Raw genomic sequence first — 21,448 nt, forward strand, 5'->3', positions numbered from 1 at the left:
TCAAGATCTCTCTTCGTCGCGTCCACCTTCTCTGCTGCACCTCCCAAGCATCACCTTCCCTGCTAGGCACTGCGTAAAGGTAGGACAGTGTGGATAGGTATCTGTATCTCTCCGTTTCGTGCCTCCATCGTCTCTGCACCGCATCCAATGGGGACGCTTTCAACTCTTCTCATACCATCCTGCACGCTACACCAGCAGCGGAGACTGGCGCACTGCTCTCATTCATCATGAAGAGCAAAGAAAGATTGTTTGCCCCCGTCTACATACATCGTCCGCCGATACTGCCCCCATGAGCGAGTCGCGACAGAAGCATGGCTCTCACGGTTACCCAGCTCAACGGCGATACCACCATCCTCCTCACCTTCTGTCCAGCTTTTGCGCCAGAGCAAAATGACAAGCGGACACGATTCCCAGGCGACTATACCATCCTGATCGATCCATGGCTGAGCGGACAGTCGTCCATCCTGCATCCGACGTTTCAGGTCTCGCAGCACACGGTCGAGCCAGCGATCGCGAGTATAAATGATATCAAGGAGCACATCGACCTGATCATCATCAGTCAAGACAAGCCGGACCACTGCCACAAGGAGACGCTGTGCTCGCTGTCGAAGAAGAAGCAAGTCAACATCATAGCAACGCCAGCTGCTGCGAAGAAGATACGGTCATGGGGGCACTTCAACCCACGACGAGTGCTCGCCATGGATCCATACAAAGCAGACCGACCTGAAACGGTCGTGAGGATCCCACTACCGGCATACACCTCCACCAGCGCGAGCGGCGAGATCACCATCGCCAACATCGCTACCAAGCGCGACGTGACCGGCCTCCACAACGCCATCGGCATCACCTACCAACCACCCAGCAGCGTCTTCACCATGAACACGCAATGGGAGCGCTACGAACAAGGCACCACCGTCCAGCTGTCTACCAACGGCATCTCGCGCCCTCAAACCCCCGCCCAACGTCCCCGAACCGGCAGCGACACCCTCCCACCACCCACGGACAAAAAACTTCTCCGCAAATCCGTCAGCTTCCCCTACCTCCCCCAGCAAACCCCTCCAACCCCCGCCCCTCCCCTCCCACCCCTCCCAGCCCCTCACCACCAACGCGCCGACTCCGGCATCGCCAACCCAACCCCAGCCCCGAACACCGAACCCCTCCTCTCCCTCCTCTACACCCCCCACGGCATCACCCCGCACACCCTCGCACCCTACCACACCACGCACCTCCGCTCCCTCCCCCTCACCGCCCTCTTTCACAGCATGAACACGGAGGAAAACCCGTGGTTCATGGGCGGACGCGTCGCGGGCGGCGCGCCCGGAGGCGTGGAGCTGGCGAAGGCGGTGCGGGCGAGGGAGTGGTTTGGGGCGCATGATGAGGAGAAGGATAATAGGGGGTTGGCGACGGTTTGGATAAAGAGTCGGAGGTTTGGGGTTGAGGAGGTGAGGGGGATGTTGGAGGAGAAAGGGTTGGCGGGGACGAGGGTTTGGAGGTTGGGGTGTGGGGAGAGGGTGAGGGTTGGGGTTGCGTAGGTGATTGCGTATGGGGTCGTGGCTGGGCTCTTGGAGGTGCTTGCAGTTGTGGCTGCCGCTGGGTGACCATACTTGGCAGTTTGGTTGAAGGGATTGGACAGGATTAGTCGTTGAGAGGATGGACTGTGAAGATGTAACAGTATTCGTATTCATTGACGTTGTGTTCTTTATCTGAGCCAGAAGTCTTATGTGCTTATGCGCCTTAGCATCTTCCCATCCTCGTGCATTTGAGGCATTCCATGTTGCTTGAAGGGCTGTGTCTTGACTAGCACGTCCGCTCTCGTGGTTGTGTCTGCCATCCGCAAGTCTGTTGTGCAAATAACGCCTGTTCTTCTCTTCTCTTGATCCGCGTCGTCAACAAGTCTTCCCTTGCACGTGATAGAGAGAAACACATGACTAGCCGGTTCTTCTGAATAACTTACCTCGTACCCTGTCGGCTGGCTGGTCATGAGTTTGTGATCGTGCTCTTGCTTCGGACCATGCTCTCGCCGCTGATTTTGCGCTGATATCGATCGTCATGGCCCAGCCTGGCGCTTTCACATGATAGACAGAACAGGATGAATGACGGCATGGCTGGTCCCGCTGCAACTCAAGCCAATGGACCTACCTTCACTTATCCTCTGCGCTCGGTGATAATGCCGTGGAACATCGGGTGGATGCAACTCTCGGGCTCGCGCAGCTGTAAGACGCAATCCACGCATGAGGTGCATTCAGGGCAAGGGCGTCCGCGGGCCGTACTCCCTGTGATTCAGCAATGCCTGGTTGCAGTGCTGTATCCGCTTGAATCGTTCCAGCCCCTTCGCTAGGTTCTTTGACCGAGCAGCGGAGTATGATGTCCTTCCACCTCGCGTTGTCTTCTCTCTCGGCAGACATCTTTTCCCGCGGAGTCGTGAGGTGCCTACAGAGCTAGCCAGTAGCCAGTCCACTTGGGAAGCTAAGGCAAGCTGGCAGCTTGTTGAGCTGCCTTGTATGGCCGCTTCCGCGCTGCACATCCTTGTACCATTTCTCCGCTTTCTGGTGCGCAGGGCACTCGCATTCCAATTTGTACATCGATCTCGTCAGATCTTTGCTGTCGACAATATAGCCGTGCAGGGTGGAGTGGTGAAAGCGTGGGAGGGTTGACCTTGGCTGCCATCTGATTTGCTGCGGGAGGGTCACGTGCGGCGCTTGGCGAGTAAGCGGTGCTCGCCCGCAGTGGCAGAAGCGAGAAAAGTTTCTTCGTTCCATCTCTCCGATCGACAGGCAGTTCTCTCGTTGTACGCAGTCGAGTCGCCAGAGTCCAACAATCATCATATTACCGACGCGAGACGGTGGGTATTTAGGCAGGCCATCGCAGGTCCTTTCTCCAACAGAGACTCTTGCGCCCTTCACCACCCGACGAGCTCAACCTCTTTCCCGCCAGCTCTGCAGCCCCTTTGTCCTTGCCAAATCGCCAGATTCGAGAGAGAAGAAGATGTCGTCGTCGCCCGAGGTCGAGAAGCTGGAGAGGTCGTTGCTGGACGGGTGTGCCAACGCCGACTACATCGGTAGGCGCCCGTCGAGTAGCGGACGAGAGACGAAGAGGTTTCGTGAGTGACACCCGCGCTTTTTTTATCTACGTGTTTTCCCCCCTCACTGACTGCTGGCGTTGCTCATGCACTACTGCCTGTTGAGGAAAAAAGATCCTGCCTCTTGCTTTTGCCTTTTCGCCTCTGCTTGCATACTGAGATCCACGATCGACCGCATCGCATCACGTGGCTGCCGCACCTCCGAACACTCCGAGCAGCAAACAATCTTCACTCTTCACCTTGCTGCTGCTGTCCTCCCTGCTTCTTCACCCCAACTGCTGCACCGCATTGCTTTTCAACAGAAGCTTTGCCATGGCTGACAAAGTGGCCTACACCGGCCGTGCAGGCACACAGACACAGTCGCTGCCGCCTCCGAGCCTCCCTCAACTGGTAGCCGAGCAGAACGTGCCCATCGCCAGCAGCGACAAGGACACCAAGCGCCTGATCGTAGTCCTGTCCAACGCGAGCCTTGAGACGTACAAGGCCTCGCATGCCGTCGGCCGCAATGGCATGAAAGAGAACAAATACTCCCTACTCAACAGTGACGAGCATATCGGTGTGATGCGCAAGATGAATCGCGACATTAGTGATGCTCGCCCGGATATCACGCATCAGGTGCGTCCTGAAGCCCCTCTACTGGAGGTATTCGTGCTGACCATGCGATAGTGCCTGCTCACCCTTCTCGACTCGCCCGTCAACAAAGCGGGCAAGCTTCAGATCTACATCCACACAGCCAAGGGTGTGCTCATTGAGGTCTCGCCTACCGTCCGCATCCCGCGTACCTTCAAGCGCTTCGCCGGTCTCATGGTCCAGCTACTGCACAACCTGAGCATTCGCTCTACCAACTCGCAGGAGAAGCTGCTGAAAGTGATTAAGAATCCAATCACCGACCATCTCCCGCCAAACTGCCGCAAGGTCACCCTCTCCTTCGACGCTCCCGTCGTCCGTGTCCGAGACTACATCGGCGACCTCAACACCAAGGAAAGCGTCTGTGTGTTCGTCGGTGCAATGGCCAAGGGCGAGGATACCTTCGCCGACCAGTTCAAGGACGACTCAATCAGCATCAGCAACTACAGCTTGAGCGCCAGTGTCGCCTGCAGCAAGTTCTGTCACGCCGCCGAGGACGCCTGGGACATTATTTAGGCCATACGCAGCAGACCCGCCAGCCCAAAAGCACCAAAAGTTTTCTTGTTGCGCCAGAGCACCTTCTCCTTGCCCTCTTCGACTCACCAGCAGGTTGTTCGCCTTTGGACAGCATCAATAGGCAAGTATACGGATACGAGTTACTTGGCTTAAAGACGCCGAACGATCGCAACATCAGAGGCGAGGGATTTGAGTATCAAGACTGTTGGCTATGATGGAGCTGCGCGGAGTTTGTCTGTTTGGATAACAACATCATCCACGACTTCGACAGACACGGGCCACTACTTCCATTCTGTCGGGAGAGTGTATGGGTTTTGTTTGGGGTTTGTGCCCTGTCTGTCAGAGCTACAGTGGGTTTGCGTTGGTGGTATAAAAGCTGGGTGGCAGGCCTTGAGTAATGCATACGGCGGTGCAGCTCATGTTGACAGCAAGCTTGGTGGGTTACAGCCATAAAAGTGTTTTAGACAGCTGATGCTATAGATAATCCATCCTTCTGTGCCATCTTCCTCACGCGCGAAGCACGAGATTTCCACCCAGGCGCTCAGGGCACCGCTCCTCCCATGTACATTGATCCCGTGCTCGTCCCGACCGACATGGCCAGCTTGTACCACATTCTCACCGGATTCCTCCTCTCGCCGTACACCACTCCGAGATGCGCTTCGTCCATGTGCGCTCTCAGTACGGGATCTACATCACCCTTGCCTTCAAAGTCAAAACTACCTCTCCACAGCTAAAGACCTTACCAGCGTTCCTCCCATCCATCCCCTTCCTCACCTACCTCATCCGGATACCTGATACTCGGATAGCTCCGCGGCAGAGTCCTATACGACTCCCACGGAATCCTCCTCGCGCCCTGCGGTGGCGTTGACGAGCAGCAAAGACAGTATGAAAACGGGCGATTTGAAGGGTTAGATCAGTCGTGTTGATACCGAAAGTCAACGCACTATAGTTACAACCCCAAGCACCTCCACCCAGCGCTCAGTCCAAGTTGACCCAACCCATTAATTACTACTCCCAAACGTCCTGTCATACCGAACCAATCTGTCGTTACTATCATTTCAATTGTGGCTCCTCGTACTCCATTTCCCCTCCCTACCACTCCTCGAATAATCCTCCTTCAACCGCGTCGGAAGCGTCTGCGCGCTGTGCCTACTGCCGCCCGTCTTCGCAGGTCTGACGGTGCGATCGCTATCCGCCTCCGAGCGCTTCGAGCTGCTGTGTCGCGAAGAGCCTCGTCCGGTACTCCGACCGTGCTTCGACTTGGACTTGGTGGAGAAGTCGATGCAGGAGATGCTGTCTTCGGGGACGATGGTTTTCGTGTCGTCCATGCCGTCGGATTCTTCGGCGAGGTCGGAGTAGCGGGATGGTGGGAGGGAGATGTTCGCGGCTGTGAGGCCTGTGGCGTAGGACGAGGCTCGGGAGGCTGGCAGGGGTCTTTTGAGTGCTGAAGACATAGAAGATGATGCCTTTGAAGACGGCAGAGGGTATTCGGCTGCACTCCCATATGTCGAGCCTCTTCTCGACGGTTTGACGGTGCTGGCCTGACTAGCCGACGATCGTCTGCTGCCGTCGGCTGAGCGACGGGAGCGGGAAGACTGCACGCTCACTGCGCTGTCGTGTCGCTTGAGTCCCTCGTCGGGCATGCTCCCCCGTCTTGAAGAGTACCGGGAACCTGCGATGAGCTTGGGCGCTTGGAAAAAGTTGTCTGGCAGGTCTGCGGGTAAAGTGGTCGAGCGTTGCGGACGGTGTCGCTCGCTTCGTGCTGACCTCGTCGAAGAAGCTGTTCGTGGACTGTACTCAATAGCGTCATAAGTCCTGCTACGCTGCGGTTCCGGACGTCGTGAGGACGTGTAGCGACTCATCACATCCGGAAAGTCGTCGTCGGAGTAGCTCCGCGGTTCGATCGCCATTCTTTCTCGACCCGTGATCTTCGATCGTGAACTGGAGACTCTGGATGCGGCTGGTCTTTCGTAGTTGCTTCTCGTGCGAGCCAACCTGGCGGAGGACAGCCTTGACCGAGCATATTCTGATTCCTGACGAGCGCTGTCTCTCTCGGCCTGCTGCGCCACATACGCTATTGCGGCCCCAGCTGCGGCGCCCAGCAAGGTGCCCACGAGCTTTCTGCTGCCATCAGTAGAGAGGGGCTCGGTCCGAGAGCGTGTAAGACCGGGCGCGGGAGCCGACGTTATGGACTGCCTCGTCGATTTCGAAGTAGCAGATGCTAGGTCCAGCGCGGTCTGAGCTCGTGACTTTGCACGCGAAGCCTTCGAGGCTATCGATCGGTCGTCGTCCTGGTACCTGCTTCGTGCGATACTCTCCGTTCCTGCACCTGCGTAGGTGTACTCGGAAGGCGGTGCGGCGCTATGGCATGCCTCGCCGTCGGGAGTTTCGCGAAAGATGAATTCTATGGTGTGTCCATCGGGGTCTGTCACCGCAGCGTTGAAGCAGGAGCATTCATCGTTGCGCTTGCCCGGAGCGCCACTCGGCCACCCACCCGCATTTAATGCCGCAGCATAACAGTTCCGCACTGCAAGTTGGCTGTGTGCCGTGAATGCGATGTGTGTAGGAGATACCTTTGTACTGCAAGAACGTCAGTCTAGGCCACAGCTCGACACCCTATTGTAGTCCTTACCCTTTTTCGGCCTGGGTGAGGAACAGGTCTGCGTCTTCAATCCCTAGTCCTATAGAATCGCCTTGACGTCCAATGAATCGGTAGCCGAGCGGTTGGAGAGCTGCGAGGTAGAACGACGTCGAAGATGGCTTGTCGGAAACAGAGAGTCCAAGATGCGATACGTGCATTCTGCGGAGAATTGTTCTGGTGGTTGCTGCCTTACTTGAAGAAACAGTGGAGAAGAGACTGCAAGAGAAGAAGTAAAGAATCTGGAGTAGTGTTGCACAGAAGATATTCCTCACCGGAAAACGCTCGTTACAGGAGAATGCAGGAGAAGGTGACTGCAATAAGAGAAGATCAACTTCGACAAACCTGCGTAACCTATCAATAATGGCCCATGGGGGTTGACTCCATACACTTGCATCCAGTCCCTCCATCGGCGCTGTATCCGGTGGATCTACCGCCAGCCAACAGGCAGAAATTAGGCACACTGAGCTCGGATAACATAGGATCAGACAGCAGTGGCTCAACGCCTCGCCCTGGCTGCGAATTGACGAGGCGCCGCCTAGACAAATCGTGTGACAGGCGTTGGAGGAGTTACGCGCTGCAGGCGACGGCCACGTTTTTCGCGGGTGGACATGCCATCCTCCGACAGTGGAAGGGAAAACAGGACGGCGTTGGGCAGTAATGCACGTGCGAGAGTCTGTCAGCCTGCCACGTCTTGCGCTGAGAACTAAGGCGTGCACCAGAGAGTGATTCGTCGGGACGGTCCTTGTATGCATAAAGCGGCTCATTGAAACGGCGGTTGAGAGCTGTCGAGGCCGACGACACCCGATCGGGGGAGTCTCACTGAGCTGGCTGGTTCGCATGCTCGCCAATGGGTTATCCTGGTCCAATGTCGAGCTGGCCTTGTGGACGGGTGTCTGATCTCCGGTCATGAGCGTCGTTAGACAACTGCGGTGGACGTGGTAATTGCTGATAAACTCGGCAGACCGCCGATGATCCAGGCCACGTCCACCAGGATTTGTGGGCGTGTAGGAGTCTTGATGAGGGTCTCGTCCACATGGCGCCAGTCCTGCCGGCAACTTAGTCGCCTGACCGCAAAAGCGGCCTGCCGGGAAGAGATATGATAGGTGTGATGGGTCATGTCGAGGTGGAAGAATGGACGGCGCGTGGGGCGGCAAGACACGACAGCTTGCCAGGCGAGCCAGGGCGACAGCACCCAGCTTCCACCGCTCCGTCTGTCCATCATCATGCAACACACCGCATCGCGAAAAAGTTACATCCATGGAGCCGGACAAAGTCAAGACCGGCGCATGCTTGTGTGGCAAAGTGAAGTTTGAACTCGAAGGGAAGGCGCAGTGGAACACCGTGTGCTGCGACAAGCCGCCGTTCCGTAACCGCGCCATCTAACAGATGGACATAGGTGTGCTATTGCCTCAACTGCCGGCGGAGAACTGGATCGGCACTGTATACTGCAGCAATCTGGCCGAAAGATGTAAGTGTGCAGACGTGGAAGCAGAGCGTGCATGATGCGTCCCTTGTACCTGGTTGATGGATATGCTGTGCAACATTGCCCTGCAGTCAAGCACGACTGCGTCACTAACTTGGGACAATGCCAGGGCTTCGTGATCACGGAAGGCGAAGACTACCTGTCCACGTATGTTGACAGCATGACGGACTCTGGTCAGCCGCTCCAACGACAGTTTTGCAAGAACTGTGGCAGCAACCTGTTCAATCACACGCCGTTGAACGATGATATAGTGAGCGTATCCGCAGGAGCTCTGGATGAGTTCGAGGACTGGAAGCCTTCGCTCGAGCAATATTGCATTCACCGGGCTGACTTCCTGGAGAAGACGAAGTCTGTGGAGGCACGGTATATTGAAAGTATTAAGGGTGATCTGGAGAGGGAGTCGGATTCCACGAGGCCAGCGACGGAGGAGTTTGTTCAGCAATGAAGACGTTCGAGAATTATTTATCTGGCAAATCGAAACCGAGGATTTTCGTCGCCGAGAGCAAGGATCTCTTCTTCATTCAAACCCTCCATCGCCTTGTCTTCGGCACCTTGTTCTCGCTTTTGGTTCCGCCCGGAGAAATAGACGAACATGAACCCGTAGATGAGGCTACCAAGAATGATTAGACCCATTGTCACACCGTGCCCTCGCACGAAGCGTGGGCCTTCGTCGTTAGGATAGAGCTGTGGTTGCATCAGTCAGCGACGAACTCATGTTGATCGTCGAGCAAGGCGGAGAGTCAAACTCACAAAAGGTGCCATGATCCCAGCGGAGTTGCCAATAGTCAGCTGCAAGCCCGTAGCGGTCGTCCGTTTCCCATACCGCGGATTGTTCGTCGGCAACCATGCCAAAGGAATACCCACAATCACATAGAGCCCAAGAGCCACCAGAAAACAACCAGCATACTGCGCCGCGAAAGACACCGGCGAGATCAGCAGCGCGTAGCCGACGATGCTGAACAAGCTGATGCAAACTATCACAGGGCCCCGAAGCTGCGTCCAGTCGCTGAATCGAGCTGAAGCCATGTATGTAATTGCACCTACGGCGTAGCAAGGAATCGTGAGGACCTGGACGATCGCTGCGCTTGCGTCTGGCCAGATGCCTTCGATGATGGTTGGGAGAAACGTCGAGTAGGTGTAGAGCATGTTGTCCATGCAGAACTGTCCGGCGCAGAATGCGTAGATCTTCCAGTCCTTTAGACCTTTCCGCGCATCTTTCCAGTCGAAGATGTCGCTCTGGCCGATCTGGGTATTGCGGCGATGGATGACCAATTCCTTCTCCTCTGCGTTGAGGTAGTAGGCAGTCTCAGGATCATCTGCAAGGATCCACCAGCAAGCGATGCCCAGGATGAAGGTGGGCAAGCCTTCTAAAATCATTATCCATCTCCAGCCTCGTTGACCGGCGATGCCATCCATGTGGCCAATGGCATAGGCTAGGAGACCTCCACAGGCACCTGCCAGAGCGGCCGAGACGAAGAGGTAGCCAACTCGGAGCGCCAGCTCACGCTTTGTATAGAAGAACGTCAAGTAGATCGCACACCCGGGAAAGAGGCCGCCTTCGACCAGTCCTAGGAACAGTCTGCAAACGATCAAGCCGGCGTAGTTCTGACAGAGCCCGGTAAGCGTGGCGATAATGCCCCAGGAGACTGTGATGAAGGCGATCCATCGTGACGGTCGAACGTAGTGCTTGATGACCAAGTTCGAGGGCAGCTCTGAGATGATGTACGTGACGAACAGCAGCGAGACGGCGATTTGGTATTGGTTGCCTTGAAGACCTAGGTCTTTTTCCAGTCCATAGAGCCTTGCGTTGCCGATGTTGACTCTGAACATCCGTCAGTACTTTCGTCAATCACAAGTCAATCACATGTTACCTGCCTATCGAGGAAGGAAAGCAGATACAACAGCATCACCGTCGGAACGATATGAAGGTCGAGCTTGCGGACCAGCTTCCGTTCCTTGACTGGATCGATATGGGGGTGTTCACCGCCATGGTCTCGTTTCTCGGGCGATTGATCAGTTGGGGACTTCTTTGCCATCGTGGGTGCCGGCGACCTTGTGTGGTCATCAATGAGGAAGCAGAGTAAAACATTTTGTTCTCGTGGATCTTATCGACTGATAAACGTACATTAGCTTGGCTGCCCACGCGAGATGGGCTTCCCCCTTGAGGAGATAGTGTTGCTGATCTCGGGTGAGCTGCTGTGAGCTGCTGTGACGTATTCGTTGTTTACCTTCGGTCTTTGTCGGTTGGTTTGAGCAGAGTTTCTTTCTCGCTCGCGGCCACAGTGGCTCTCATCCCCGATAGCTCGCCGTAAGTTAGTATACGGAGTAATTGATCAGTTCTGGGCTCCATCCTAGTCCAAGACCAAGAGAGAGATCTCTTCGCCCATTTGAGCCACCGGAGGACAGACACGTTCCAGACAAGCATTGATAGACTGTAAAATGCATTCTCGGCTATTCCCGCGCTGCGATGGTGGAGTGGTGTACGTTGCCCTCTTGATTGATATCCATTGGTACCAGGCTAACGATATCATAAGTAACACGTTAGACTTGAAATCTAATGCCTTCGGGCGCGCAGGTTCGAATCCTGTTCGGTTAGTTATTAACAGCACCTTGGTCATTACAAGGAGAAATATGCTGACTTCCAATCAGCAGCGTAAGCTACGAGCGTGTTCCTTTTTTGCTGTCTTCCAATCCTGCCGTGCGCATCGGTAACTGCTGGCTGCCGAAGTATTACCGAGTCTCGTGGCCATTGCTTGAACAAGTGCTGGTGGGGAGCTCCAGCAGAGCCAAGCAGTTCCAGAAGGCCCGCGGCGCGTCATTTTTGCGAATTGCTTGTTGATGATTGCCGAATGGTTGCGTCAAAGCATAAAGTCTTCTTCTGCCTTCGAGATGGCCATGCCCAAGCGTGTACACCATCCAGTGTGAATGGAACGACCGTCCAGCCAGAGTCCTGCGCGACCTAACCTCTTGGAGGAGGGTAGACAGAACTCGAGCACTTCGCGGCCGTCCAATGCTCCTCCCAGTGATGCAGGAACCGATGGTCACATCAGGCTGCTGGACGCACCGCAGCGCCCAGACCTGTTCAAGCGTGGCACCCTGCGCGGGCAGAGCTCCAAGAGTGTCAGCGAGGCGTTGCGACTAGAGCGGTCCAGAGAAGAGCAGGAGACATTGCTGGGAGCCGACGAAGAGGCGGACGACGATGGGTGCTACCCTCCTCGAGTGAACGATGAGCCGCGGGCGCCGAATCCGCACGCAAGACTTCCAGTATACGCGACGATACACAAGATCAGGAGGCTGGTAATAGCAAGCATTGGTAGGAGAGCTCGAGTTGTACGTTGTTCGGACGATAGGCTAAGGATTGTGTATAGACGACCCGTACTCGATCGACCAGTTGAAGAGTCCGCGCATGAACACGGCTGTCGTACGGCCGCTCGTAGATCATCTGTACGATCCAGACGATGTCAGCGTGGTGTATTGCTTGCTGGTGAATAGGGTGCAATTTCTGAGGGAGCAGAGCTACCAAGCCCACCACCAGACCGTCAACATCACCAGAGCAAACCTGTGCGAGCTAATCGCCAGTCGTGTACTGCGTCGGTATGATGAAGACCACGAAGGTCGCCACGGCCTGCTCCGTTTGGCGAACGTCCTGGTGGCGGGCTTCGAGCCTTTCCAGAATGCTCCCATGCATATCATTCGAGACCACCGGACGGCTGCGAGCTGGACTATGCGCTATCATCTTGTCAGGCCAGAGTATGAGCGAATGCTGACTGCTCTTGAGGTATGTGTACTTGAACTTATTCGGCTTTCTCTAGAAGCTCACTGTGAGCTTGTATTTCGAGAGGCATGCTGACTGAATGTGTCTGGTATAGGTCGCGATCGTGACGGAAGCGAAGTCCTTCCTTAGCACGTCTGCCTGCCAAAAGATCGTCGAAAACGTCTACCGAGGACGCATCATCTACACACCAACATCATTTATAAACATCCTACCAGACCACTACAAGAACCGCGGCATATCTTTATACGACCCCAGGCGAGCACCTTACCTCAACCAATACCGATTAGTCGTGCCGAGAACACGAAATATCCTTGAAGCTGGCCAGTTCATCGTCCTGCTCATCCTCTACCTCTTGATGACAGCCAACAGAGAGCACATACTAGGCGCTCGACATCTTCGATACACTGTATACGAACTCATCTTCGACGTCTATGCTTTGGGCTGGGTCTTGGACGAGCTGGCTTCCATATGCGAACACGGCTGGACGGTCCACACCGAGAACCTCTGGTCATTCCTGGACCTCACCTTTGTCGCCATCTTCTGCACATACTTCGGCGTACGAATGCATGGCTTTGCGATGAATGACTCCAGCTACGCTAAGCTGTCAACCGACATCATCAGTCTTGCAGCGCCTATCCTACTTCCGCGCCTGGCCTTCTGTCTGCTGCCGGAGAATATGCTGTTCATATCACTAAGAGCAATGATGGCCGACTTCTTCTTCCTCACCCTTCTAGCGGCCTGGTGCTTTGGCGGCTTCTTGTTCGCCATGTGGTGGCTCAGCGAAACCCAGGAAGGCAACACTCCCGAGAGCATCATTGTTATCGCCAAATGGATGCTCTGGATATGGTTTGGTCTGGATGGCACGGGGGTGCAGCGCTCTACGGAGATGCATTGGTTCTTGGGGCCGGTTTTGATGATACTGTTTGCATTCTTGGGCAACACACTGTTCTTGACTATCCTGGTTGCCATGCTCAGCAACACCTACCAGAACCTGGCGCAGAACGCTACGGCGGAGATTCAGTTCCGAAGAGCGGTGCTCACGTTCGAGGGTGTCAAGTCGGATGCATTGTTTGCTTACAGGCCGCCACTGAACATTGTGGCCTTGCTCACGCTTCTTCCACTGAAGTTCGTACTCAGCCCACGGTGGTGGCACAAGGTACGTTATTCTAGCTCGTGCGGCTAACACCAAGACTGACAAGCATTTCAGGTGAATATCACTTTGATCCGCGTCACCAACGCTCCCTTCCTGTTCCTCGTGTCCCTCTGGGAACGCCGCTACCTCTGGAACCGCTCTCGCATGCTCACACCACCCAAACGCCACGGATGGTTGACGATGTGGGAGCAATTTGGAGCGCACGGCGACCTGCATGCAGTCTTTGATGAAGATCCACCGCAGGACATCATCGACGACATGTCTGACATTGATGAAGTGCTCGGAGGAGATTCGTGGGAAGGCGGTGACTACATCACCGCGCTGAGACGAAGACGAGGCAGTCGTAGTACGGCTGACGTCTGGAGTCGTAGCCGGCATCCGAGTCGCGCGAATGGATTCCGTAGAAGGAGTACGAGGGATACTGTAGGAACAGAAGAAGGCGGTTCAGAGGCGCCGTAGCATGGTGCTTCAAATAATTGCCTTCAAGCCGATACTCAGAAAAATACGTGCTTCCGTCCCATCCGAGCCATATACCGTCCCATATCTCTTGTGCATCCAACAGCCTGCTCTTCGTTAGTAATGCAAAGTCCGGTTGACGTACTGTCAAGATGCCTTGGCGAGGCGATCACCCGCGCCAGCAAACGGCCTGGTTGGCGCGTGCTGCGTGAGGCGTGAGCTTAAAGCCTACATTCACATGTCAAGGCCGGGACAGGACGACCCGCTGACATTCACAGTGGACGTACACCCTGGCGCCTTCGTATTGGAGACAACTCACAACCACATTCTACCCTCAGTAAACCGATTCAGCACATCTACACCTCCACGAGCAGACGACGCTTCGATGAATACTCCGGGCGTCCAGCCTGGGAAGACTGCGCCGAAACTAGTACACGACTTCCTGCTGTTCGATCCTCTTAAGGGAAAACCAAATGTCCTCTGGGATGTTCCGCCACCGCAGGGCGAAGGCGTTCAACCTGCACCCAGCTACAGCTCTTGCAAGCATGACTACACTGTCAAGCCAACGCAGAGCGTTCCACCACCGCTCGATTCCCGATCCGATGGTAGCACCACCAAGTACAAGCTCGCGGTGATGTGCAAGAGGTGCCGAATGCACGCGGACATACAGATGGACTACTCGCACTCGCGGATGCCATGTCCAACCAACGACCACCCCCTCCATCACTTTCAATGTCTGGAATCCAAGAGCACCGTATTGCCCGGTAGAATAGGGTACTACTGGCGATGCTCTGTTCATGAGTGCGGGGCGCTTTTGGCGATCGTGTACCGACAAGGACGCATTACAGATGAGGAGGTGGTACTCCTCACAGACGAAGCACTGCTCAAGAGACGGTATGAGGCGCTGCTGGAGCGTGACCCTGATCGAGAGGGAGTTAGGCAGGCTACGCCCATCCAGCCATATCACAGGTTGCGACGATATGTATCGGACGCGCTGCAGGCGGAACAAGAGAAGTCAGTCGGAGGGCACAACAAGCGCTTCCAGGAGGTGTTTGGCGTGCAGGGACAAGAGTGCCGTGACTTGCTGGTGAAGCTTGGCTTCCAGTACGCAGTAAGGCAATCGAAATGTGTTCAATGGGACGGAAGTGTGCTGATACAACAAGCAGGACGACACCTGGTACCTGCCTAGACCTGAACGAATACAACACCGCGCTGAAGTCGACGGCACAAGCCTCCGGGAACTCTTAGAGGATGTGGACAACGAGCTGCTTGCTCTGATGCGGAAAATGGCTGCTGAGACCGGCATGACGAACCCATTTGCCGACCATCACATGTCGTCGGCAAACATGGATATTGAAAGGACTGTGGGATCCACTGGTTGTATGTCATGTCCCTATCCGTCTGCACGTTCCACCGCATGTGCTAACACATGTCTTGTAGACCAGCGCCAGATGTCGTCGCGTCGCACCAACACGTCAAACGCGGAACTTCCGTAAGTCACTTCTTCCTGTTCCTCACCCCGTTTTGTTCAACACTGATCTTCAATCAAAGATACTACAACAGCCTCGGCGTATTACCAGACTTTTCCGATAGCCTTCTAGAGTACGCCTTTGAGCGACAGCTAGTCTGCGACCCCACGCTTTACGCGTACTACGTCGAGTGTTTGCAAGTCATTGCGGAGCAACGGCAAACTGAACAGCTCGACGTGAAGCTGGCGACTCTTCAGTCACAAGATATCGTGAGCCGGCGGGATCTGTCAGCAGCTTATCGCTACTTCGGCTTCTCGCTCACAAAAACGAACAACTACAAAGACGGCCAGATTCTCGACAAATACCAGGCGCAGCAGTCCGACCTAGGTGCTATAGCGCAACAGGAGGCGAGGCAGCATCTACACAGGATAGGTCTTTCGCGCAACAGCCCGCTTCTGATCAACGCGTCCAAGCAGTCTGTCGATACCTACGAGGATGCCTTAAGCTGGCTCGGGAATGGTGTCGACAAGACAACACAGGACGAAGGCTTGCTTGCCGTCTATACCATGAAGGTGAGTGCACAACATTGAGCTCGTGCGCCCGAAGCGCGCTGGCTAACCTACTCTGTAGAAAGCCGAGAGCAAGGAGAACGAAGACATTGGCTTGAAGGCGATTGCGACCATCGCGAAAGCCCGGAACAGCAACATGCTCAACAATTGGCTCATAACTGGCGATCAGACCGCGACCGAGATGAGCGTCGACGAAGCTCTGCGGCACCTCAACATCGAGCAGAAATTGCAAGATCTCGACCCCACCATAGTCCCTGTGCTTTTCGATAGCGCACGGCAAGACCGACCAGGCGAGCAGACGGATAGAGCCATCGCGGCGATTCAACAAGCTCTGGCCGGCGGAAGCGGAAGTGGCGGCGCAAATGGCTACGCTGTTGAAAGCTGGCCAGTCGGACTCCAAAGCCACGGCAACACCTGCTACCTGAACTCGCTGCTCCAATACTACTTCAGCATCAAGCCACTACGCCATATTGTGCTCAATTACGGCCAGTACAAGTGGGACACAAAGACGCAAGGTGAGAAAAAGATGCGGGTCGGATATGCAATGGTGTCTACGCTTGAGATTGAAGGCGGTCAACGTTTTGCAGAAGATCTGAGGCACCTGTTCGAGCGCATGATTAAATCTCGGGCGACCGCTGTCCAGCCAGATGCAGATTTGGTCTGCCGCGCATTTCTGAGGCCAAAGGACTACAAGCTTCTTGATCCTGTCGTGCTGGACGAGAAGCCAAGCGGTCCAAATGGAACTTCGAACGGCGACGAGCACGCCGTTGATGAGAAGATGACGGATGGTGATACTGTGCTGAGTCCGACCAAGACTTTGGCTGAATCAATGAAGGAGTCCGACACCTCGAGCGAAACGTTGGTCAATGGTGACGGAGGAGATGTCGCCATGAAAGACGGAGGTCTGCCGCCTACGCCTCCCGAGTCACCAGGTATGGTGGGCGTCGAGCATGCGCAAGCCGAACCCGCTCCTCCAGCACTTCCACCAAGAAGATTCTCGACCACCACCAAGGAGGAGGCTCTGAAGAGAGCGCAGGCAAACGCCAAAGCGCAGCAGGATGTCACAGAAGTGCATGACTCGATCACTTCTCTTCTTCGCAACGGCATGTCGCCTACCGGACAGGACTCTGAGAACGAGCAAGAGGATGTTCTGAGAAGCATGTTCTCTATCCAGACTGCTCAGACTGCAGTCAGAGAGGGTGTCGAAGGCAAATCCACGCCCCAGTTCGACTCTGCCATTCAGCTCAATGTGCCATATGACGACACCGACATCTACTCTGCGCTTGACGCAGTGTTCGACTTGCAATCATTCGCCGACGACCCAGCGCTGGAGACATATCGGAGTATGAAATCCATCGGCCCACTCTTGCAGGTCAGCATTCCTCGCATCGGCTACGACAGGAGCAGAGGCTCTGGCGCGGCGTTCAAGACTACAGCTTGTGTGAAGCTCGAGGACGAGCTGTATCTGGACAGGTACTTCGACAACAGCCACCAGGACACACGTTCAAGGAGACGTCAATGCTGGGCATGGCGCAAGCAGCTTCACGCCCTGCAGACGGAGCTGAAAGCTTTGAAAGACTCTCCAGTCGACCTTGCTGGACCAAACGCAGTGGCACAGACGGCGGAGTACTTGATCAGCCTAGACGAGGTGAACAACCAGCTCCGAAAAGTCGACATTCCTCCGGTCGAAGGCGATGGCGACATCACTTCCATCCTCATCGACGAAGCAAAGAAGCAAGCAGACAGGGTCTCTGAGCTCGAGAACGACATCTCCGCCCTGCAAAAGCAGCTCAACGCCCAATTCCAGGACATGAAGAAGATCAAATACCGTCTCCACGCCGTCTTCTTCCACCGTGGCGCATCAGGTCACGGCCACTACTGGCTCTACATCCACGACTTCGCGAACGACATCTGGCGCCTCTACAACGACGACCGCGTGGAGAAGTTCGACAAGCTGGAAGCCATCTTCGAAGCCAAGGGCTGGGATCAAGGCACGCCGACGTACGCTGTCTACGTCGCGGAAGACAAAATCAGCGACTTCGTCGACCCTGTGTGCCGTGATCCCGAGCCCGCGCCCGATCCGCCTCCGATGCAGAACGGCTGGACTGCAGAACAGAAGGAGAAGGCTCCGACGTGGCCGACTCCGGGCATTGCTGTCGAGCCTCCGATGAAGCAGGAGGGTGGGCAGCAAGGGTGGGATGACAGTAGGCACGTTGCGGATCAGATTTCGTGGTAGCCTGCACATTTGTCGCTTTCATGTGGCTAATGAGGGCTGTGAGCTTTTAGCGGACGGGAAGGTCTCGGTCGGTCGCGCTTCAAGGCTGTACGATTTACCGATGGCTTGTGGTCCGGGACTGAGGTTGAGGTTGACGCGGATGAGGATGCGCATCCCGATGTGGATATTGAGATGGCTGGCCGCATGCAGCAAGCGGAGTTCGAGCAGCGCAGTCCGTGTCCAACGAAACGGCCTCCGGATAGCTGTGGTGATGCTCAGGCCAATGTCTCGTCTACGAAGAAGAAGCCGCAGCGGTTGAGGAGAGTCTCTGGCTTTTCGGACATCACGCAGGCCGACATGGCTGGTGCTGATCCCTTCTCGAACGTGGCTGAGCGTGGGTATGACCGGTCAGGGGATGAGAGCTTTCATGAGCATGAGACTCACTTGCCTCATCGCTGAGATGATGGTATTGATTAAGCTTACCATTCTTGTGGTCGATACATTACATATGAATAACTTGCACCATCCACATCTCAAGCACGTCAGAAGGAAACAATTCGTGATTTAGACGGGTCATCAAACGACAGCAAGCGCATGTCGTTAGAGTAGATATCTAAGCGTATCAATCCTTCAGTGATCAACCCACACGACTATCCCAGTCGTCCCGAAACACCTCCCCAGCACCCATCGCTACCTCCCTCATCCTTGCCCTCTTCGCCGCATTCTCTTCCATAGCCCTCGCTTGCTCCACTGCTGTTTTCTGCTCCTTCGCCAATCGCCTCAAGTCATCCTCTCCAACTTTGCCTTCAGTCGACCTTGCAAGTTGCGCCTCCATCACGCCCAGTGCTCGCCTCTTGAGCGCTGCCATCTCGTCCTGATTCCGCTCCTCAGCTTCAACCTTCGCCTTCTTAGCCACCCTCTCTTCCCTTTGCATCACAAGCTCTCTCTCCTTCCGCTTTTGCGCCAGCTGCTCGGCTCGCCGCGCCTTCTCAGCCAGGTACCGCACGCTGTGTCCGCCGAGATCACCGCTGATACCATTCGAGGCAGCGACCGGTGGCGCGGTGAAGAAGAGCACACGTCCGAACTCATCGCGCTGGTACTGCTCGCGGACCTCGGGCGGAATGCTGAGGTTGGCTTGGTCGGGCAAGGTGTAGACTTCGATTGGCGGCGGATCACGGTAGTTGGTAGAGGTATTCGGACGTGGTGGATATTGCGCCATGTTCGGTGGGAGGCCGGAGGAAGGTTGGGGTTGGTAGGAGCTTGGAGGGGCGGCGGAGCGGGGTTGAGATTGGGTTTGTGGTGTTGCTGGATTGTAGTGGGATGCTTGCGCAGAGGGTGGACGCTGAGGCGCTGGACTTGGTGCGTTGGGCTGAGCGTAGGAGGATTGGTGAGGCGAGGAATAGGAGGCGGGCCCTGCGCCTGTCGTTGGAGGACGGCCTTGCTGTTGTGGGGCTGCCAACACAGTGCGCTGGTAGTTTGGCGCCATTTGCATCGTTCGCGGTGCGGGTGTTTCGACCTTCGGCTGAGGCGGTGGCGTAGGCTCTGGAGGATGCGAGTCCTTCTCGTTCTTTGGCCGCCGGTGCACAGCGCCGATCTTGGGAGGAGCGCCATCGGCACCCCATGTCACCTTGGGGAAGTCATCGGTTTCCTTCTGTTCGTCCTTAAGCATATACTTGAGTGGCGTCGAGAACTTCTTCATCGGACGGGCATGATCGAAGAGGTCCATCTCATAGTCCTTGTCTCGAACCTCATCCGGAAGACAGCTAGCCCAAGTCTTGATGGTGTTGAACTGATGGCGTTCCTCGTTGTACCTGTCTCTGCAGACGTAGATTTCAGTTCCTTCAGGTAGGTTTCGTGGCCGGCCCTTGAAGTATCTCGTGTAAAACATCACGAAGCACTTGTTCTCGACTTCATCAATGCGATGGTCTCGATAGCGACCAGTTTTCACGATCTCGTTTGCGAGGAAGTGCTTGTCGAATCGATGTACGGTCTGCTCGGGCCGGTAGTACCAGCATACGTTCACCATGTTTTGGCCTTTCGGATCCTTGTAAGTCCTATAGATCTGCGCGGGTATGGGCTTCGTTAGGTCGTTCGGGTTCTGGATGTGGATCCAGTCGCCGGTCTTGTAGAGCTCGCCGTTGTGGAGTATGCCATTTGGCATTGGTATCTTGCCATCCTCATCCGCGAAAGAGTCATCCGGCTTTGCCCTCTCGGCATCATACAGCTTGCCAGCTTCCACTTGCAGTATCACAGCATCCTTGAAGAGCTGAGAGTCATCCTGGTTGTACTCTTTGGCGTTGTTGAACATGAGGTTGACGTCGCTCATGAACGCCTCCAGCGTCGGGTACTTCTTCCGCTTCACTTTCCTTTTGAGTTGGTCAAAGGCTATGGGCTGCTTGATCTCGGCGTAGTACTCTGGCATGGTGGCCTTCTCAGGAAGACGGTCGAAATTTCTGATGATGAGTTCGCCCTGCTTATTCTTAGGCTTGCGGATGCCTTTGAGGACGGCCAATATTCGAGCTTCCGTAGGCGTGAAGAGCTTGGGCGGGCGACCTTTGGAGCGTTTGCCATCATCGTCATCTGCTTCAGCCGCCTCACCTTTCTTTGTCCGACTACCAGGTGGCCTTCCAATCCTCTTCTTCCTCTTAGTCGGTCGGCCCTCATCGTCCAGGTCTGGTTCATCCTCGTCTTCTTCATCTTCATCCTCGTTCTCCGACTCCTCCTCTTCTTCCGCCTTCCCATCTGCATCTTCTACAGGAACCTCCTCAAACGTCGGAATCTCGCCCAGATCTGGGAACGCAGTGACTTCCTTCGTGGTCAGACCTTCGTCCACCAACGACTGCAGCTGCTTCTCCACCTGCGCCTTGATCACCAGCGCGTCCTGGAAAGCGCCACTGTCCGGCCGGTTGAAGACTTGCGCATTGTGGATGATGAGCGCCCAGTCGCGTACGTAGTCTGCGAAGTTGCGGTAGGCTTTGGTGTGGATCTTCTGCTTGATCGTGGACATGGCCATGGGCTCCTTGATCGTCTCATAGTATTCTGGAATGATGCGCTTGTTGACCTTCTTATGAAACAGCTTGGACGGGTCGAAGCCATCCTCGCTGCGGTAGTCATAGATATTGTTCAGCACCCGCTGCATCGCATCCAGTTCTCTCTCTGGAAGCGCATCCTGGGCTGCTTCTGTGGATGGTATCGGGGTGGAGCTCTGACTCCTGTCGCGCTTCTTGGGAGGCATCGCTATGGTGGTGTTGAAGGTAGCGGACCGGAAGAGTCCAAATGTGCCTTGTACATTGATGTTGCGACGCGCGACATGCCTTGCGGCTTGAGTTGTCGCGAGATCTGCATTAGGATTCTTTCGGCGGCCGGATGAGCGGGCTATCCCGGGCCCAGTCCCCTGGTTCCACACATTGCATTCACTTCTGCCGCTGTCACATGCTTGACTCGACTTTGATGGTTCACTTTTAT

At 55.5% G+C, this 21,448-nt stretch overlaps 7 protein-coding genes and 1 non-coding gene across 8 annotated transcripts; 5 read left to right on the plus strand and 3 right to left on the minus strand.

The window, feature by feature from the left end:
• Positions 1-311: 311 nt before the first annotated feature.
• On the plus strand, positions 312-1,532 carry LTR77_002988 (uncharacterized protein; the record flags this gene model as incomplete). The annotated part of the gene is made up of 1 exon (XM_064800247.1): positions 312-1,532. One exon carries the CDS (start codon positions 312-314, stop codon positions 1,530-1,532), a length of 1,221 nt encoding a protein of 406 aa, XP_064661586.1.
• Positions 1,533-3,391: 1,859 nt separating this feature from the next.
• Positions 3,392-4,222, plus strand: NEP1 (18S rRNA pseudouridine methyltransferase; the record flags this gene model as incomplete). The annotated part of the gene is made up of 2 exons (XM_064800248.1): positions 3,392-3,694; positions 3,746-4,222. The coding sequence occupies 2 exons, from the start codon at positions 3,392-3,394 to the stop codon at positions 4,220-4,222; spliced, it is 780 nt and encodes a 259-aa protein (XP_064661587.1).
• A 1,058-nt stretch (positions 4,223-5,280) lies between these two features.
• On the minus strand, positions 5,281-7,021 carry LTR77_002990 (uncharacterized protein; the record flags this gene model as incomplete). The annotated part of the gene is made up of 2 exons (XM_064800249.1): positions 5,281-6,802; positions 6,855-7,021. 2 exons carry the CDS (start codon positions 7,019-7,021, stop codon positions 5,281-5,283), a joined length of 1,689 nt encoding a protein of 562 aa, XP_064661588.1.
• A 1,228-nt stretch (positions 7,022-8,249) lies between these two features.
• LTR77_002991 (uncharacterized protein) lies at positions 8,250-8,791 on the plus strand (the record flags this gene model as incomplete). Its single annotated transcript, XM_064800250.1, has 2 exons — positions 8,250-8,331; positions 8,418-8,791. 2 exons carry the CDS (start codon positions 8,250-8,252, stop codon positions 8,789-8,791), a joined length of 456 nt encoding a protein of 151 aa, XP_064661589.1.
• Positions 8,792-8,808: 17 nt separating this feature from the next.
• On the minus strand, positions 8,809-10,382 carry LTR77_002992 (uncharacterized protein; the record flags this gene model as incomplete). Its single annotated transcript, XM_064800251.1, has 3 exons — positions 8,809-9,030; positions 9,097-10,168; positions 10,246-10,382. The coding sequence occupies 3 exons, from the start codon at positions 10,380-10,382 to the stop codon at positions 8,809-8,811; spliced, it is 1,431 nt and encodes a 476-aa protein (XP_064661590.1).
• Positions 10,383-10,840: 458 nt separating this feature from the next.
• On the plus strand, positions 10,841-10,942 carry LTR77_002993. Its single transcript has one exon. It is a non-coding gene; the product is annotated as a tRNA-Ser (tRNA).
• A 329-nt stretch (positions 10,943-11,271) lies between these two features.
• On the plus strand, positions 11,272-18,004 carry UBP2 (ubiquitin-specific protease ubp2; the record flags this gene model as incomplete). Its single annotated transcript, XM_064800252.1, has 9 exons — positions 11,272-11,659; positions 11,715-12,124; positions 12,216-13,277; positions 13,329-13,620; positions 14,009-14,841; positions 14,897-15,110; positions 15,171-15,222; positions 15,282-15,771; positions 15,830-18,004. The coding sequence occupies 9 exons, from the start codon at positions 11,272-11,274 to the stop codon at positions 18,002-18,004; spliced, it is 5,916 nt and encodes a 1,971-aa protein (XP_064661591.1).
• Positions 18,005-18,620: 616 nt separating this feature from the next.
• On the minus strand, positions 18,621-21,218 carry LTR77_002995 (uncharacterized protein; the record flags this gene model as incomplete). Its single annotated transcript, XM_064800253.1, has 1 exon — positions 18,621-21,218. The coding sequence occupies one exon, from the start codon at positions 21,216-21,218 to the stop codon at positions 18,621-18,623; it is 2,598 nt and encodes an 865-aa protein (XP_064661592.1).
• Positions 21,219-21,448: the final 230 nt, after the last annotated feature.

This window comes from Saxophila tyrrhenica (assembly GCF_035928015.1).
Source record: "Saxophila tyrrhenica strain CCFEE 5935 chromosome Unknown scaffold_4, whole genome shotgun sequence".
NCBI classification, from domain to species: domain Eukaryota; kingdom Fungi; phylum Ascomycota; class Dothideomycetes; order Mycosphaerellales; family Extremaceae; genus Saxophila; species Saxophila tyrrhenica.